The sequence below is a fragment of the Benincasa hispida genome, chromosome 4, assembly GCF_009727055.1.
Source record: "Benincasa hispida cultivar B227 chromosome 4, ASM972705v1, whole genome shotgun sequence".
Lineage (NCBI taxonomy): Eukaryota > Viridiplantae > Streptophyta > Magnoliopsida > Cucurbitales > Cucurbitaceae > Benincasa > Benincasa hispida.
Window position 1 is genome coordinate 28,171,574 of NC_052352.1, and position 18,697 is coordinate 28,190,270.

The 18,697-nt window shown below is 31.7% G+C and overlaps 1 protein-coding gene across 1 annotated transcript; it reads left to right on the top strand.

Moving 5' to 3' along the window:
• The first annotated feature begins 11,702 nt into the window (after positions 1–11,702).
• On the top strand, positions 11,703–13,939 carry LOC120075263 (peptidyl-prolyl cis-trans isomerase E). Its single transcript, XM_039028480.1, has 2 exons — positions 11,703–12,057; positions 13,471–13,939. Exons 1-2 carry the CDS (start codon positions 11,757–11,759, stop codon positions 13,683–13,685), a joined length of 516 nt encoding a protein of 171 aa, XP_038884408.1. The 5' UTR covers positions 11,703–11,756; the 3' UTR covers positions 13,686–13,939.
• The last annotated feature ends 4,758 nt before the right edge of the window (positions 13,940–18,697 follow it).

Here is an 18,697-nt window from a genome sequence, read left to right on the forward strand (position 1 = left end):
TCGATGACCTAAGGTAACTCGATCTTAAGCCTGAGCTAACTATGAACACCTGTTTATTCGGGATTATCCTTTAATCTACCTGGGTGAGAGTGGCTCAACATCGCCACTGAATAAGCCTCCCATTTTAGGTGTAAGACCGGTTAGATAGCTGGAGACATAGTTTTATAAGATAGAATTCGCTCCTACTCACTTTAGAGACAGTAGATAAGTTGTTCTCTTAAGTACTGACTCCTAGTCTTAAACAAGATGCCCCACCCTCTCTATGACTGAGAAATACTTGATTTATTGGTTAGACCACAAACCAATTGTTCATTAGTGGATCAGTGGAGACTTAAGGAGCAAGATGTATTTTAGGGGTAAAACAGTAATTTTGACTCAACTATAAATACGAACAATCTATGAAGGATCGACTTACTGATCATGGTTAAATCAAGTGGACAGAAATCTATTTACAATGAGGAGAGTGCAACTACTGGGCTTTAGTGAAGTGGTCAGGTAGTTAACGAATGTTGGTTAATTCGGTTAAAAGTTTTAACCGATTAATCTTGGATCGTTGGAGCTCATGATCTGTGGGTCCCTTAGGTCTTTATACTAGCTCATAAATGGATTAAACCTTGGAATAGTGTGTTGAGAAAATTTGAAACATTCAAATTCGAATTAGGGTTTGGATTATTATATATGATATAATTAACGTTTAATTATCGAATTAACCAAATTTGGAGATTTAAAAATATTTAAATTTGATTTAAATATTATAAATATGAATATGGATTCATATGGATTCATATTTAAATTAGGTGTTTTATTAGTTTAATATTTTATATAAATTAATTTTTAAATTAATTAAAATTGTTTAATTAATTAATTACTCAAAAAATAATTAAATTTATGAATATTTGTAAATTCATTTTTTAATTACAATTGAAATTAAATTAAATTAATTTAATTTAGAACAAATAAACAAAATAAAATAGAAAATGAGATTATCCCACTTTTCTATTTTAATTACACCTAAATTATGTTTAATTAAATGGAAAAATATGTGTCAACTTGAAAATTAATTGATTTGCATGCTAATTTTCTATAAAATAGAAGGTTTAATATATATTCATCTTCTTCATGCATTTTAAAGTTGAATATTTATCTGTTTTCTGATTTTTTTTGTTTTTCATCTCCAACTCAAAAACCATCTAAACCCATCTCAATTTGGGTTCCGCCATCCAATCTAAGACCAAGAAAATAATAGAAAAGCTCTTGTGGTTTTCTACACCAAGGTTCCAAGAAGAAATTCGCAGTGGATTGAATTAATTAAGAGAATTCTTCAAAGGTTCTATATACTAACCCTATTTTCTAGAAATTTGATGTTGTTGAAGGAACTCTTATACAAGAGTACCTCTGAGTGGAAGCGGATCTTTCCAAAGACATTGTGACAGAATTACCACATTTACATTCAAACAAACAAATATGCATCAAACTATAAATTATCGACATGCTTAGAACAAATAACCAATAAAAGAACGAATACATACCAGTTGAAGACTCTTTCTTCATAGCAAAACTCGTTCTCTCCAAGGGAACAGGTGCTCTCGCTCTCGCTGAAACGTCAAGCTATCGTTGAGCAACACCACCGGTCTTCTACCACAAACGACCTCCACACGAACAGAAGAAAGATGGGGACGACAACACCACTTGGAACCCTCGGTATTCTCGGTGTGATAATCCAAAGAGTGAGCTCTATTCGGATTTGGTAGAGGGGAGGAGATATGAGGATCGTATACAACGATCAAGCAAGTGGAAAAAGGTTGCGTCTATCGTATAGACAAAATTCTTGATCGTTTAGGTGAAGTACACGATCCTGTAGGAAAAAGGTAGCGATCGTCTATACGATCGTTTAGTAAATGCTCGGACGCTAGACGATCATTTAGTAAAACGTAGACAATCATTTAGAAGATGCACACGCATGTATGCGACTATGTAGTAAAATTCGAGCTATTGTATGGTCTCTCAATTTACTAAGCGATAGGTAGCACACTACACTTAAGCGAATTTCGTGATCTCTTGCAAAATGAAAACGATTTTCATTTTATTCTTCAGTTATGAAAACTGATTGGAACTTCCCACTAACACATGGTTATAGAGAAAACAGCGTCCAATTATCCTATAATTGTCAAAATAAAATAATAAATATAATCATATTATATTCATTAACCTATAGTTTAATATCACATATCAACCATAGTGTTTCTCCTCCACTAGATATAAATCATATTTAGATCTAATTTCCTGAAATTAATGTACCTCATAAATAAAATCAATCATATCAAATATAATTAACCAGTTCAATCATATCATATATAATCAAACTCCCTCTTGTCAATTTGAACATTTCAAACTGACCCAAAAACTGATTCTCAACTTGAATCCATTGAGCTACCAAGGGGACCTTATGAACCTATGACTCGAAGCTCCAACGGTATGTGAATAGCTAACTAAACTCTTTAGCCACGAGGTTCACCATCTATTATCTGTCAGACATTCCACTAAAAACCGACAACTGAACTCTCCTTATCACAGATATATTTCTGTGTCCATCGAATATAACCAATCAACAATATGATAACCCTTCACAGATGCTCGTAAGTACAGCTGGGCTAATTTACCATTTTACCTCTGTAATTACATCTAACTCCTTAAGTATCACTGATCCCTCTAATGAACAATACAACATAGTTCTACTATGTGTGGACACCTCTTGGGCCATGAGAAGGTGTGTGGCGCCCATCGTTCAAGTTCCAGGATCAGCCCTTAAGGGAACGATCTATCTATTTACCCTGCTTCGAGGAAGAAGTGAATTTCATCTTGTGTACCTAAGTTCCCAGCTCCCAAATCAGACGAATCCCCAAAGTGTAGGTTTGAGTTGGCGACCTGGCCACTCGCAGCCATGCAAATCAAATGATCGCCCTCGAAGGCAGAAATTCCCAACTCATTCAGGATTGAGGTCATGTTACCTATGGTCATCCTAGTGAAGTGAAGTATCTGTCATGAACAACGTTATATAACGAGATGTTAACACTTCATGGTCAGGTCTTATACAAACTCTTTGTATAGAACGCCGCCGCTCGCACGTCCTCACATGAATGATCAGGATCAGACCATCTGTAGCAAGTCACAACACTTGTAACTATTCCACAAAGCAGGTCGCATCCGTAGTGTTACCAAGATAAGGTTTCCCTCATTTATCCATATACTACAGACTATTTTGGTTATCACTTAAGATATGATCTACTTGTATGTCATCACATACATGCTTAAGTTACATAATAACAACCAGGGATTTTAGTTTATTGGTTTGTGGTAAAGCAAATAAAACATCCAATGTTCAAAGACAAGTAGTGAAGAAAATATCATATATTATACATCACAAGTGGTCGTACAAAAATGTGTTTACAAACTACAGGACACGAGAGTCTAGGGCATCTTCCCCAACAATTGCATTCTACTTTACTAAAATTAATGTAGTTAGAGTGCTAAGATCTAAATTGCTTCCATTTGTTGAATGGCAACACTAAAATAATATTTGGCTCCAAGTCATAAGCTAATTGTAATGGCGAGTACTTATGATAAACTATTGGTCTAATGCGTACAAGTGACATTGCATGAAAAACAACATGTTCCATACAGATGAAGGAAGCTTAGCTCTCATAAGCAATGGTTTTGTAATTAATTGCAAACGTTTTATAAATAATTATGCTAAACCATTTTATGTATGAACATGAGCTACAAAATGTTCAACACTTATCCCAATTGACATATAATAATTATCAAAAGCTTGAGATGTAAATTTACCAGCATTATCAAGACGAATGGTCTTAATTATATAATAAGGAAATTGTGCTCTTAACTTAATTATTTGAGTAAGTAATCTTGCAAATACAAGATTTCAACTTGATAATAAGAACACGTGTGATCATGTGTTGGATGCATCAATTAATACCATAAAATATCTAAATAGACCACTTGGTGGATTAATAAGTCCACATATGTCACCATGAATTTGTTCTAAAAATGCAAGGGATCCAATTCTCATTTTGGCTGGTAGTGGTCTAATTATTAATTTTCCTTGAGAGCAAGCATCACGTGATAATTCATTAGCTTGAAGAATCTTCTAGCTCTTCAATGGGTGTCCATTTGAATTCTCAATAATTCTTCTCATCATTATAGACATTGGATGACCTAGTCTGTCATGCCAATTTATAAATATGTCTGGATTCATGAACTTCAGGTTCATTGTTGCATATGTTTTAATTACTCGTATATGAGCATAATATAATCTAGAAGATAAAGCAGTGAACTCTTCCACATTTTTCATATGAGACAGTAGATATGATATAAAGATACTCCATATTATTCTTTCTAACATTCTCAATATGATAACAATTGCAACGTATATCTTTAAAACTAAGTATATTTTTCTTTGATTGACTAGAGAATAATGCATTGTCAATTGTAAATTTTGTTCCTTTAGAAAAAAATAATATTTGCTCTTCTAAACCCTTCAATTAAGTTTGCAGCATCTGATATTGTATTGACTTTTGCTTCCACTATTGTCAGTTTGGAAGAATATTTTCTACTTGTAAGTATTGTATGTGTAGTTGCACTGTCTGCTAAGCATAGATCTTTTTAACTCCTCTTTCAATCACCCAACACATGAAAATGATCCAAGTTTCTTCATTAAAAGAAAATAATTACAATAAAAAAAACAACATTTGAAATTTACAAAGGTTAACATGTACTAAGAGGAAAAAAACATGGAGATGAAAAAAGAAATTAATCAAGATATTTTCAAATTCAAAGGAAACACTGGATATTCCATCAATTCTGTCGATTTTCTCTTCAAAAGATTCAAAGAAGTCCGCCACATCCAAATTTATCGTATGGGATGGGTCAAATATGTCATTATCCTAGTATGCATAATTTGCTTCCACATTTTTTTCTTTTACCTTCAAGGATGCTTGATAGAGATCAACTAAGTGTTTTGACGTATGACAAGTACAAGACTGATGCCCAGTCATTCTGCATCGAAAGTATTTATTTTCAACACTTTTTGAACTCTTATCTTATGGAGTTTTTCCTTCGTGATCATCATTTTATGTGGTTCTTTTGAAATTTCAATGATTAGAATGACCACTACGAAAATAGTAATTATTTATTCCTTTGCCACGGTCACAACCTCAACCACGACTCGACCAGGACTATTATTAAAATTCACATCATTCACTTTAGGGAATGTTGTTGTTCTAGTTGGTCGAGATTTATGATTTTTCATCTATGACTATTAAAATTTACAACATTCACTTCAGGGAATGTTGTTGCTCTAGTTGGCAGAGATTCATATATTTTTTTTAATCAATAATTCGTTATTTCATTCAGCCACGAGAAGACATTAGAGGAGTGCATAAAACTTTTAAATATTTCTCTTGATATTACTACTGTTGGAACATATCCAAAATGTAGAAAAATGTTTTCTCTAACATATTGATTTAAAATTTTGGAGCCTCAAGTGTATCCATTTACGAAAAGCTTTAGGAAAAAAATTATTTTTCGATGATCACATTTTTATGGCATCCAGGTGTATTTTGACATCAAAAACTAATGACAAATAATTATTACCATTAATATCAAATACTACAAATTCTAATTTTATAATATTTTTCACAGTAACACTATTACAAAATGTTATATTTATATTAGAAATTTAATATATATCAAATATGTAAAACAAAATTTAATTTATTAATTATAACGAAGAGAGAAAAACCGATATAACTTTAGGACCTACCTTCAGAAGGAGAAATGAAATAAGCTCGTGTTAATAACCTGTTGTGAACTTGAGGAGCACAACGGGAACACGAAGACCAATAAAATATATTATTAAAATAGCCTACCTTGAAAAAAAAAAGTGGAAGCAAATTTTGCATACCAAAATAATGACACATTTGACAAATCCCATATGACAAATTGGATTTAGCACATTTTTTTTCACATCTCCTAGAGAGAAAATTGTATGCAAAAATGTTGGACAAATGATGTACTATTTTAGCGGGGAAAATGATAAGAGCGTCGTGTTGATAACTTGTTGTGAACTTGAGGAGCACAACGGAAACACGGATATTAATAAAATATAATATTAAAATAAATATAANAATTAAATAAATAAATATTATAATAAATTCCACATAATATATAAATAAACAAAAAAAATTAGTAAAATATAAAATAAGAAATTTCTCTAAATTCTCAATTTTCTCCAATTTTCATGGTATTTGCCCAATGTGTGTGGGTTTTCCAAAATCCACCAAATGCCACTATTTATACGCAATTTGGCAAGTAGAAGGTGGATTATATGGACACTAATAATGTGTAATGTTGAGACACATGGACAACACTTTGGAAAATGAGGGCATGACACATGGTTAATGGACACTAAGCACGGGCATCTAATGAGCGCCTATTATCATAATATTTATAATACTTTTCCTTAGATGACCATTATATATATGAAATATGCCTCGTTAAAACCTTATTAAGAAAAACTTCAATGGGAAAAAAATCCTAGTGAAAGAAAAAGAGTACATATTTTATATAATTTATACTCCTAAAAAAATATAATTACTCCCCCTCATGGAAACATCATGTGAGATCTCTGAGTCACCGCATTAAAATATTGTGAACCAGTTTTTCAAAGATTGCGGTAGTCAAGCCTTTGTAAATAAGTCTGCTAGGTTATTTTTCGAACAAATTTGTTGTACAGTGATGTCGCCATTTTCTTCAGGATCATGAGTGTAGAAAAGCTTTGGTGAAATATGTTTTGTTCTATCTCCTTTAATATATCCTCCTTTGATTATAGATGTGCATGTTGTATTATCTTCGTATAATATTGTTGGAAGATATTTACTAGAAGACAAATTACATGTTCCACAAATGTGTTGAGTCATTGATCTTAGCCATACACATTCTCGACTAGCCTCAAGAATTGTAAGAATTTCAACATGATTTGAGGAAGTAGTTGTTATGGTCTGTTTCACTGACCGCCATGATACAATAATCCCTCCACATGTGAATAGATAATCTATTTGAGATATCCAGAATCTACACAACCAACCAGATCAAAATTTGATTTATTTGAATAAAACAAACTCATATCAATCATTCCTTGGAGATAACGGAGTATATGCTTAATTTTGTTTCAATGTTTTTTTTTGTTGGAGAAGAACTATATCTTACTAATAAATTTACTGAAAATGCAATATCTGGTCTTGTATTATTAGCAAGATACATCAGTGCACCAATTGTACTAAGATATGGTAGTTCAGGACTAAGAAGTTCTTCATTATCATCTTGAGGTTGAAATATATCTTTCTTCATATCTAGTGAACGAACTTCTATTGGAATGTTCAAGTGATGTGTTTTGTCCAATATATAGAACCTTTTCAAAACTTTTCCTGTATAAGTTGACTAATGAACAATATCCCGCTACGAAATTCTCAATTGCAAGCCAAGACAAAATTTTGTTTTTCCGAGATCTTTTATCTCAAATTCTTTTTTAAGATATTCTATTGTCTTTGAAAACTCTTCAGAGTTCCAATTATATTTAAATTATCAACATGTACAATTATAATAGCAAATCTTGACTGTGATTTCTTTATAAAAGTCAATGAACATATTGGATTGTTTTGATATCCTTCTTTACTCATTTTTTAGTCAGCCAACATATGAAAATGATCCATGTTTCTTCATTAAAAGGAATTAATTATAATAAAAAAATAACATTTGGAATATACAAAGGTTAACATCTACTGAGAGAAGAAAAAAAACATGGAAATGAATAAAGAAAACAACATTAAATCTAGATATTTTCAAAGTCAAAGGAACCATTTAATGTTCTATCAATTCTGCCGATTTTCTCTTCAAGAGATTTAAAGAAGTCTGTAATATCCAAATTCGTCATATGGGATGGGTCAAATATGTCATTATCTTAGTATGCTAAATTTGCTTCCACATTTTTCTCGTTTTCTTTCAGAGATGCTTGATAAAGATCAACTAAGTATTTTGACGTACGATAGGTATGTGACCAATGCCCAGCCATTCTGCATCGGAAGCATTTATTTTCAACACTTTTTGAATTGTTATCTTGTGAATTTTTTCCTTTGTGATCATCATTTTGTGTGGTTCTTTTGAAATTTGAATGATTAGAACGACCACCATGAAAACAATTATTATTTCTTCCTCTGCCATGGTCACCACCTTGACCTCGACCATGATTATTAACATTCATAACATTCACTTCAGGGAATGGTGTTGTTCCAGTTGGTCAAGATTTATGATTTTTCATCAATAACTCGTTATTTTGTTCGACTACGAGAAGACATGAAATTAGTTCAGAATACTGTTTAAAACCTTTCTCTCAATATTGCTACTGTAAGAGCTTATCCGAAATGTAGAAAAATGTCTTCTCTAACATATTGATTTAAAATTTTGTAGTCTCAAGTGCATCCATTTACAACGAGCTTTAAGAAGAAAAATTATTTTATGATGATCAAATGACATCCAAGTGTATTTTGGCATTAAGCACTAATGACATTACTAATATCAAATGTTACAAATTTTAATTTTGTAATATTTTTCATAGTAACACTATTACAAAATATTATAGTATATTATATTTTATTGATATCCTTGTTCTCATTGTGCTCTTTAAGTTCACAACACGTTATCGGCATGAGCTCCTATCGTTTTCCTCGTTAAAGTTAGTGAAGGAACTCTAATTACAGAGGGTGTATGAGTTGAAGCGGATGATCCAAACTCCATTGTGAAAGAACTCATACATTTACGGTCATACTAAACAGATTATGCATTAAGTCATAAATTACAGCGTGCTTCTTGAAATAAATACAAAGGAGAGAGACAATACCTTTGAAGAATACTTCTCCAAGTATATCCCTCGATCAAACTCAAACGCCCTCGAATAGAAACAAGTATCAACCCGATCCTCGAACAGATCCAGACACAACCACTAGATTACCGTGGTATTATCGGTATGAGAATCCATGAGTGGTGGGCTCTGACTTATTTTGGATTGAGGGAAGGATTGGAGTGAAGGAGGAGACGATCGAGTAAACGAATGAACGTATTGTATAGAAGATGGAAGTCTATCGCATAGAACGATACTCGGTCATTTAGTCTCTTAAGCTATCATCTAGTAAACTCGATGCTATCTTATAGTCACTCAATAGTTAATAATGCAATCCGTGTGAGATTTTTTAAATCAAATTTCATTTTATCCCATAATTTCCATAAAATTGTGTAACCACCCACTGAGGTCGATTATTGAGAAAAAGAAATTTTAATTATCAAATAATTAATAAATATGATAACTAACTTATCATATTATATTCATAACCTATAGTTTTAATATTGCATCATATACAACATATAAACCATAGTTTTTTTTCTATTTTATGACGTCTAATATAAATCATATTTATATTAAATTTGATAACTATGAATCTAATTCATAGAAATTATATTTGAATCAGATTCAAATATTAGTTCATCCAATCAAACAACAATGTATAAACTACATTATATCAATTATATCATATATAATTGAATTAATTGAATAATATCATATATAATCAAATTCCTTTTTGTTAATTTGAACATTTCAAACTAGCCCAAAAACTGATTCTCAACTTGAATCCATTGAGCTACCAAGGGGACCTTATGAACCTGTAGCTTGAAGCTCCAACGGTATGTGAATAACTGACTAAACTCTTTAATCACATTATCCATCATCTGTTAACTGTCGACACTCCACTAAAGACCGACAACTGCACTCTTAGCACTACAGATATATTTCTGTATCCATTGAATATAACTAATCAACAGTACAATGATCCTTCACAAATCACTCATAAGTACAGTTGGATCAAATTACCGTTTTTCCCCTGTAGTTACATCTAACTCCTTAAGTACCACTGATCTCTATAATAAACAATAGATCATAGTCCAACTATGACTAAACCCCTCTTGGGCCAAGAAAGGGTGTGGCGCCACATTATTCAATCCCCGGAATTAGCTCGTAAGGGAGCAATTTATCTACTTACCCCTACTTCGAGGAAAGAGTGAATTTCATCTTGTGTAGCTAAATTCCCAGCTCCCCAATTAGACAAATCCCCAAAATGGTAAGTTTGTTGAGTCGACGATCTGACCACTCTCACTCATGAAAATCAAAGGACCGCTCTCATAGGCAGGAGTTCACAACTCACCAAGATTAAAGTCATGTTACCTATGGTCATCCCAGTGAAATGAAAGTTTCAATTATGAACGATGTTTTATAACGAGACTAAACATTTCGTGGTCCAGTCTTATACAAACTCTTTTATATAGAATATCCCCGTTCGCATGTCTAATACATGAATGATCAGGATCGGATTATTTGTAGCACTTTACAACATTTGTAACACCTACAAAGCGAGTCACACTCGTAGTATCACCAGGATAAGATATCCCTCTTTATCCATATATTACAGACCATTTAGGTTATCACTTAAAACACGATCCACTTTTATGTCTCCACATACATATTTAAGTTACAACGATAACAATGAATCTTAGTTTATTGGTTTGTGGTTAATGTAACTAAAATATCAAAATTTTCATAAACTGAAGTGAATAAAATATCATATATTATAAATCACATAATATTTGTTCATACAAGTATTTACAAATTACAGGACCCTACAAGATTTAGAGCATCAACCCAATAGGTAGGTCCTAAGGTATATCGATTTTTCTCTCTTTATTATTATTAATATTTAATATGTTAATACAATATTAATCACAAAGTATATATTATACTTTTAATATATGTAAATATTTATTATTAATTAATTTTTAATATTACATTATATATTAACTTACTTTATAATAATAACATCATTTTATTATTGTCATTATAGAAGAGAGTTTTTCATGTTCGTGTTAATAAATATTATATAAATAGTGGCATTTTGTGAATTTTATTTAGGACTTCTCCAACTTATAATATTATGCATTCCACAGATAACGTACATTTATTGATCTAGACATATGGATTTTATATGGACCAATTAAATATACATTTAATTTATTGTATAAAGTACATTACTTGTTTTAATATTATATTAAATAAAATCTTAAAAAATAAATAAAATAAATTAACACAATATAAAATAAGAAATTTCTCTAAATTCTCAATTTTCTTCAATTTTCTTAGACTTTATCTAATGTGTGTCTTTCAAAATTCACCAAATGCTATTATTTATAGACAATTTGACAAGTATAAGATGGATTACATGGACACTAATAGTGTATAACTTTGAGATACATGGACAACATGAGATAATGGATAAGTGACACATGACCAATGAACACTAATAATGGGCATCTACATTCCACCTAATTTGACATATTTATGATAAAATCTAAATATATAAAGTTTCAAATATTTGGGTAATTGTGAAATTAAGGTCGGGGAAGGGTCTATTTGGTACATATCTCATTTTCTTACGAAGTGTTTTAGGCCCATATTTCCTAAAATGGCCCAAGAACGCAACAAACCCAATAGGCCCAATAACAAGACAACAAAGCGAGAAAATTACAGAAAAGAAGAAGACGAAGAAGAAAGAAAGAAAGAAAGAGCATAAACGGCTCTAATGGCGCAGGCCGTTCAGAAGAATACTCTGTACGTCGGCGGTTTAGCGGAGGAGGTGAACGAATCTATTCTACACGCAGCTTTCATTCCCTTCGGCGATATCAAAGACGTCAAGACTCCTTTGGATCAAGCCACTCAGAAGCACCGTTCCTTCGGCTTTGTTACTTTCTTGGAAAAGGAAGACGCATCCGCCGCCATGGATAATATGGACGGTGCTGAGCTCTACGGTCGTGTACTTACTGTCAACTATGCCCTCCCTGAACGTATCAAGGGTGGTGAACAAGGATGGGCAGCCCAGCCTAGTAAGTACCCTCATTCCTTAAACCCTAATTCTTCTTCTCTATTCATTCCCTGCATTTCCAAAATGTCGTTCGTGTTGCATCTCATCGTTCATTCTTAGGCCTATGCAAATTTGAATTTATGCAATACATTCGGTTGCATTGCATATAGTAATGGTTGGTTGTTCAGGTGAACTTGTGTGTGTTCTAGATCTTTAATTTTCATTCTTTAAATTTCAAATGTTTTGTTTATGCAATAAAAAATTCAGACCAGCTGATTTCTAATTCGATGTCAAATCAAATGCATGTATCGTAAAACACTAGTCCGGATGCAATACTTAAGTTTAAATAACAAATTATGCAAACATCAGAGAAGGAACCAAAGCTAATAATATAGAGTTTAGGGTGGAAATTAGATCTAAACCTTTAAATCTATTTTGATCCCAAACTTGAAACCTTAGGATTTGACATGTACATGATATGGCTATGTGCTTAAATCTCTTGCCTTGGATGCTGAATTTTGATATGAGAATGAATCGGGTATTGCAATCTATAGAATTAGCGTGCTGATAGTTTCTTCCATTCCTGCTAACATGAGCCTAGTTTAGTAATTCGCACTCCTCCATTTGTTGTTTTTGTACAAAACAAAAAGTTACTCCATTTCCTTGGCTGTTCTTTTATTTCTCTTTTACCCCAATACTGTAGTGACCTCCGGCATCATCACTACTCGTTTTGTATCTTTTGTGTGTTGAGAATAGAGTGAAGAAGTTTTTCTACATGTTTATGATAACGACAGCAGAATTTCCACCTATATTCACAATAGTATGTGTGATATTGTCCACTTTGAACATTAAACCCTCATGACTTTATTTTTATAACCACCCAGAAGGCCTCATACCAATAGAAATAATTATCCATACTTATATACCCACAATCGCTTTCTCTCGTATTCAATGTGAGACTTTGTTTGCAGTCCCTAACAGTTTATTATTGAGTGGCTGGTCCAATCTGATTGTCTCAATGCTTTGTAGTTGTCTTCTTAGTACTCAAGGGACTGTTTATTATTGGATGGCTGGTCCAATCTGATTGTCTCAATGCCTTGTAGTTGTCTTCTTAGTACTCAAGGACACAACTCTACAACCTATAGAAGAGGTCCTATCGAAGAAAGGTCATGTCTCAACTCTTGGAGTTCAGACCGTGTCTTGGCAATTGTGAATTATTGAATAGTGTTAAGGTCTGCTAACTAGAATTAGTAGCCTTTTTCACTTCTCAATGATGTCTTCTATACTTTGTCTTCCATCATTCCTTTTCCATTTCACAGGACGATTTTGTATTATTGACATATGTTGCATTGCAATATTGATATTGCGAATGGGTTGGAGTGAGTTGTGCTTCCCCTCTTCTTGTCCTAATAATTGATTTCGTTTAATACTGTAGTTTGGGCGGATGCGGATACGTGGTTTGAAAGGCAGCAACAAGAGGAGGAAATGCAACGCATTCAAGCTGAGAATCGAGCGACTATGGAGGCTGCGGAGGAGCTGCACAGGAAGAAACTAGCCCAAGAACGAGAAGGCGAAAAAGAGGAGGAGGTAGACACCAAGGATGATCCCATGGCTAAGGCTGAAGCTGAGGTTTTAAGACAGAGCAGTTAAAGAGATGGACTTGATTGAGATTTGAACTTGCTTCTTTCAATCCAAGTGAAAAGAAAGTGAGAGGCAAAGCCATTGATAACCTGCCATTCTCTGAGCTTCCTCTTCACAATGGCACATTCTTCTTCTGTTCTTGTAGTTAATTTCATTCACAAAACATAGTTTGATAAGCTGAAAAATGTTTACCTTTGCTGAAAACTTGTAATTTTATTGAAAGAATAGCTTAGAAAATAGGATTTCTTTTTTCTTTTTTTTAATTCCCTTGCTTTCACAGGATGAAATTTTTTATCTTTTATTTTTTTTTATTTCGAAAACTAACCCTATAAGCACAATCTTCATCTATTAATTTCTAAAGCTAAGTCTACTTATAGAAACTTTAGAAAATAAAAATTGGCTAAAAATTTAAATGATTTTCTAGAAAATTTGAAAATCATATTAGAAAGTTGTGTGAAACCAGCACAATGTTAAAAAAATATAAATAAATAAGATCATATCATTCATATTAATGGATATCATTTTTTACATTATGCAAAAAAAAGAAAAATTTATAGTAAAAAATAATTTGAGGAGTACAACAAGAATATAGATATCAATAAATATAATAATAAAATAATAAATATTAAAATAAATTGAACATAATATATAAATAAAATAACAAAATATAAAATAAGAAATTTCTAAATTCTCCACTTTTTCCTATTTTCAAGGAATTTGTTCAATGAGTGTCCTTCAAAACCCACCAAATCCCATTATTTATAGGAAAAAAATGTGGCTTACATGGACACGAATAATGTGTAATGTTGAGATACATGGACAACATTTGGAAAATGAGGGCATGACACACGGTCAATGGACACTAAGCATAAGTATCTAATGTGCATCTATTATCATAATATTTATCATACTCCTCCTTAGATGCTTATTATATATATGAAATATGTCTCGTTAAAACCTTATTCAGAAAAACCCCAATCGGAAAAAAAATGAGCGAAGGGAAAATAGTACATATTTTTATATAATTTATACTCCTAATAAAATATATTTACTCCCCTTCATGGAAAGATTTCTTGAGATCTCTGAGTTGCCACATTCTAATGTTGTGCATCAATTTTTCAAAAATTGCGGTAGGTAATGCCTTGTAAATAAGTCTGTCAGGTTATCTTTTGAACAAATTTGTTGCACAGTGATGTCGCCATTTTTTTCAAGATCATGAGTGTAGAAAAGTTTTGGTGAAATATCTCCTTCTTTGATTTGAGATATGCATATCGTGTTGTCTTCGTATAATATTATTGGAAGATTTTTACTAGAAGACAAACTACATGTTCCACGAATGTGCTAAGTCATTGATCGTAACCATACATATTCTCAACTAACCTCGTGAATTGCAAGAATTTCAGCATGATTTGAGAAAGTAACCGTTATGAACTGTTTCACTGACCGCCATGATACAACGGTTCTTCCACATGTGAATAGATAACCTGTTTGAGATCTAACTTTGTATAGATCAGATAAATATCCAGAGTCTACATAACCAACTAGATCAAAATTTGATTTATTTGAATAAAACAAACTCATATCAAATGTTTCTCAGAGATAACAAAGTATATGCTTAATTCTGTTCCCATGTCTTTTTGTTGGAGAAGAACTATATCTTGCTAATAAATTTACTGAAAATGTAATATTTGGTCTTGTATTATTAGCAAGATACATAAGTGAACAAATTGCACTAATATATGGTATTTTAGGACCAAACAGTTTTTCATTATCGTCTCGAGGTCAAAATATATCTTTCTTCATATTTAGTGAACGAATTTCCATTGGAATGTTTAATGGATGTGTTTTGTCCATATAGAACCTTTCAAAAAAAATTCTGTATAAGTTGATTGAAGAACAAATACCTTATCTGTTAAATGCTCAATTTGTAAGCCAAGTCTAAATTTTGTTTTCCGAGATCTTTCATCTCAAATTCTTTCTAAAGATATTCTATTGCCTTTAAAAGCTCGTCAGGAGTTCCAATTATATTTAAATTATCAACATCTACAATTATAATAACAAATCCCATTTGTGATTTCTTTATAAAAACACATGGACATATTGGATTGTTTTAATATCTTTTTTTCAACAAATATCCACTCAAACGATTTTACCACATTCGCCTGGATTGTTTCAATCTATATAGCGATCTTTGTAACTTTATTGAATATAGTTTCCGAAAATTTGATGTATATGTTCAAGTACCTTAAATCCTTATGGGATTCTCATATAAATATCATTATCAAGAGATCCATATAAATATGCTATGACTACATCCATAAGATGCATGTCCAGATTTTCATACGCAGACAAACTAATTAAATATCTTAATGTAATTACATCCCATCATCGAAGAATACGTCTTTCATAATCAATACTAAGTCTTTGTGAAAAATCTTCTGCAACTAGTATTGTTTTATATCTTGTGACCACATTATTTTCATTTCTTCTCCCCACAAATACTCATTTGTATCTCACAGGTTTGACACTTTCTGATGTTTGAATTATTGGTCCAAAAACCTGACATTTTGAAAGTGGGTTTAATTTTGCCTCGATTGTTTCTTTCCACTGAAGCCAATCTTTTCTCTATCGACAATTTTCAACAGATTTTGGTTCAAAATCCTCATTTTCAAATATAATATCAAGAGCAATATTATACACAAAAATTTTGTCAATAACTACATGACTTTGGTTCCATCTTTTTCCTATCATGATATAGTTTATCGAAATCTCATTATTATCGTTAGGTATTTCACCTTCCTCACTAATCACTTCAATGATTTCTTCATGGGTATTTACATCCTCAATTAAGTATTTTTTATTATTGATTATTTTTCTTTTTCGAGGATTTTTATCTTTGGAACCCATTGGTCAACCATGCTTTTGGCATGTTTCAAACTCATTAGTGACAAATGTGTTGGGATATCAAGTTTCGATGGAACATTTGCAGTTGGTACATGTGATTTAGTTACTTTCTTTGCATCTATAAATGCATTTGATAACTGATTGGTTATATTTTGCAAATGAATTATCTTCTAAACTTCAAGTTCACATCGATCTGTACGGGGATCTAAATGAGACAATAACGATGTATTCCATGTAATTTCTTTTTCCAACTTCTTAATTTCTCCCCCTAATGTTGAAAAATTTGTCTCATTAAATGAAAAGTAGCAAATTTTGCAGTAAACACATCACTTTTAAGGGGTTCAAGATATTTAATAATTGATGGGTATTCATATCCAATATATATTTCTGACCTCATTTGAGAACTCATCTTAGTATGTTGTAGTGGAGCAATTTGAACATATACTACATATCCAAAATTCTCAAATGGGAAAGATTTGGCTCATGGCCATAAGTTAATTGTAATGGTGAGTATTTATGATAAGATACTGTCGTACAAGTGGCACTGGATGCAAAATAACATGTCTACATACAGATGAAGAAAGTTTAGCTCTCATAAGCAATGGTCTAGCAATTAACTGCAAACATTTTAGAATGATTCTACAAACCATTTTTAGCTACAAGATGTTCAACACTTATTTCGATTGACATACAATAATCATCAAAAACTTGGGATGTAAATTCACCAGCATTATCAAAACGAATGATCTTAATTATATAATCACGAACTTGTGCTCTTAACTTAATTATTTGAGCAAATAATCTTGCAAATGTAAGATTTTGACTTGATAATAAACACACATGTGACCATTTGTTGGATGTGTCTATTAATACCACAAAATATCTAAATGGTCTACTTGATGGGTTAGTAGGTTCATATATATCACCATGAATTCATTCTAAAAATGCAGGAGATTCAATTCCCACTTTGACTGGTGATGGTCTAATTATTAATTTGCTTTGAAAGCAAGTATCACATGATAATTTATTAGATTGAAGAATCTTTTGGCTCTTTAATGGATTTTCATTTGAATTCTCAATAATTTTTCTCATCATTATAGATCCTGAATGATCCAATCGGTCATGCCAAATTGTAAATATGTCTAGATTCGTAAACTCCAGGTTCATTATTGCATATATTTCAATTATTCATATATGAGTATAATATAATCCCGAAGATAAAGCAGACAACTCTTAGTATACGTTTTTCATATGGGACAATAGATATGATATAAGATACTTCATATTACTCTCTCTATCAGTTTCAGTATGATACCATTATAACGTATATCTTTAAAACTAAGTAGATTTATCTTTGATTGACTAGAGAATAATGCATTGTCAATTGTAAATTTTGTTCCTCTAGACAAAATAATATTTATTTTTCCAAACCATTCAATTAGGTTTGCAGAATTTGATATTGTATTGACTTTTGCTTCCAGCATTGTCAGTTTGAAAAAATATTTTTTACTTTTAAGTATTGTATGTGTAGTTGCACTATTTGCCAGACATAGATCTTCTTTACTCATTTTTTAATTGTCCAACATATGAAAATGATCCAAGTTTCTTCATTAAAAGAAAATAATTACAATAAGAAAAACAATATTTGGAATATATAAAGGTTAACATCTACTAAGAGAAAAAGAAACATGGAGATGAAAAAAAAAAAACATTAAATCAAGATATTTTCAAAGTCAAAGGAAATACTTGATGTTTCATCAATTCTGCCAATTTTCTCTTAAGGAGATTCAAAGAATTCCGCCACATTCAAATTTTTCATATTCGGGTCAAATCTGTCATTATCTTAGTATGTAAAATTTGCTTCTACATTTTTCTCTTTTTCCTTCGGGGATATTTGATAGAGATCAACTAAGTGTTTTGACGTACAATAGATATGTGACCAATGGTCACATTCCGCATCGAAAGCATTTATTTTCAATACTTTTTGAACTCTTATCTTGTGGAGTTTTTTTTTTTTTTTTTTTTTTTTTTTTTTTTTTTGTGATCATCATTTTGTGTGGTTCTTTTGAAATTGAATGATTATAACGTCCACCACGAAAATAATAATCACTTCTTCC

Coding starts and splice junctions, on each gene's coding strand:
- LOC120075263 (XM_039028480.1), top strand. CDS start 11,757: ATGGCGCAGGCCGTTCAGAAGAATACTCTGTACGTCGGCGGTTTAGCG. Junction 12,058..13,470: donor AGGATGGGCAGCCCAGCCTA/GTAAGTACCCTC, acceptor TTAATACTGTAG/TTTGGGCGGATGCGGATACG.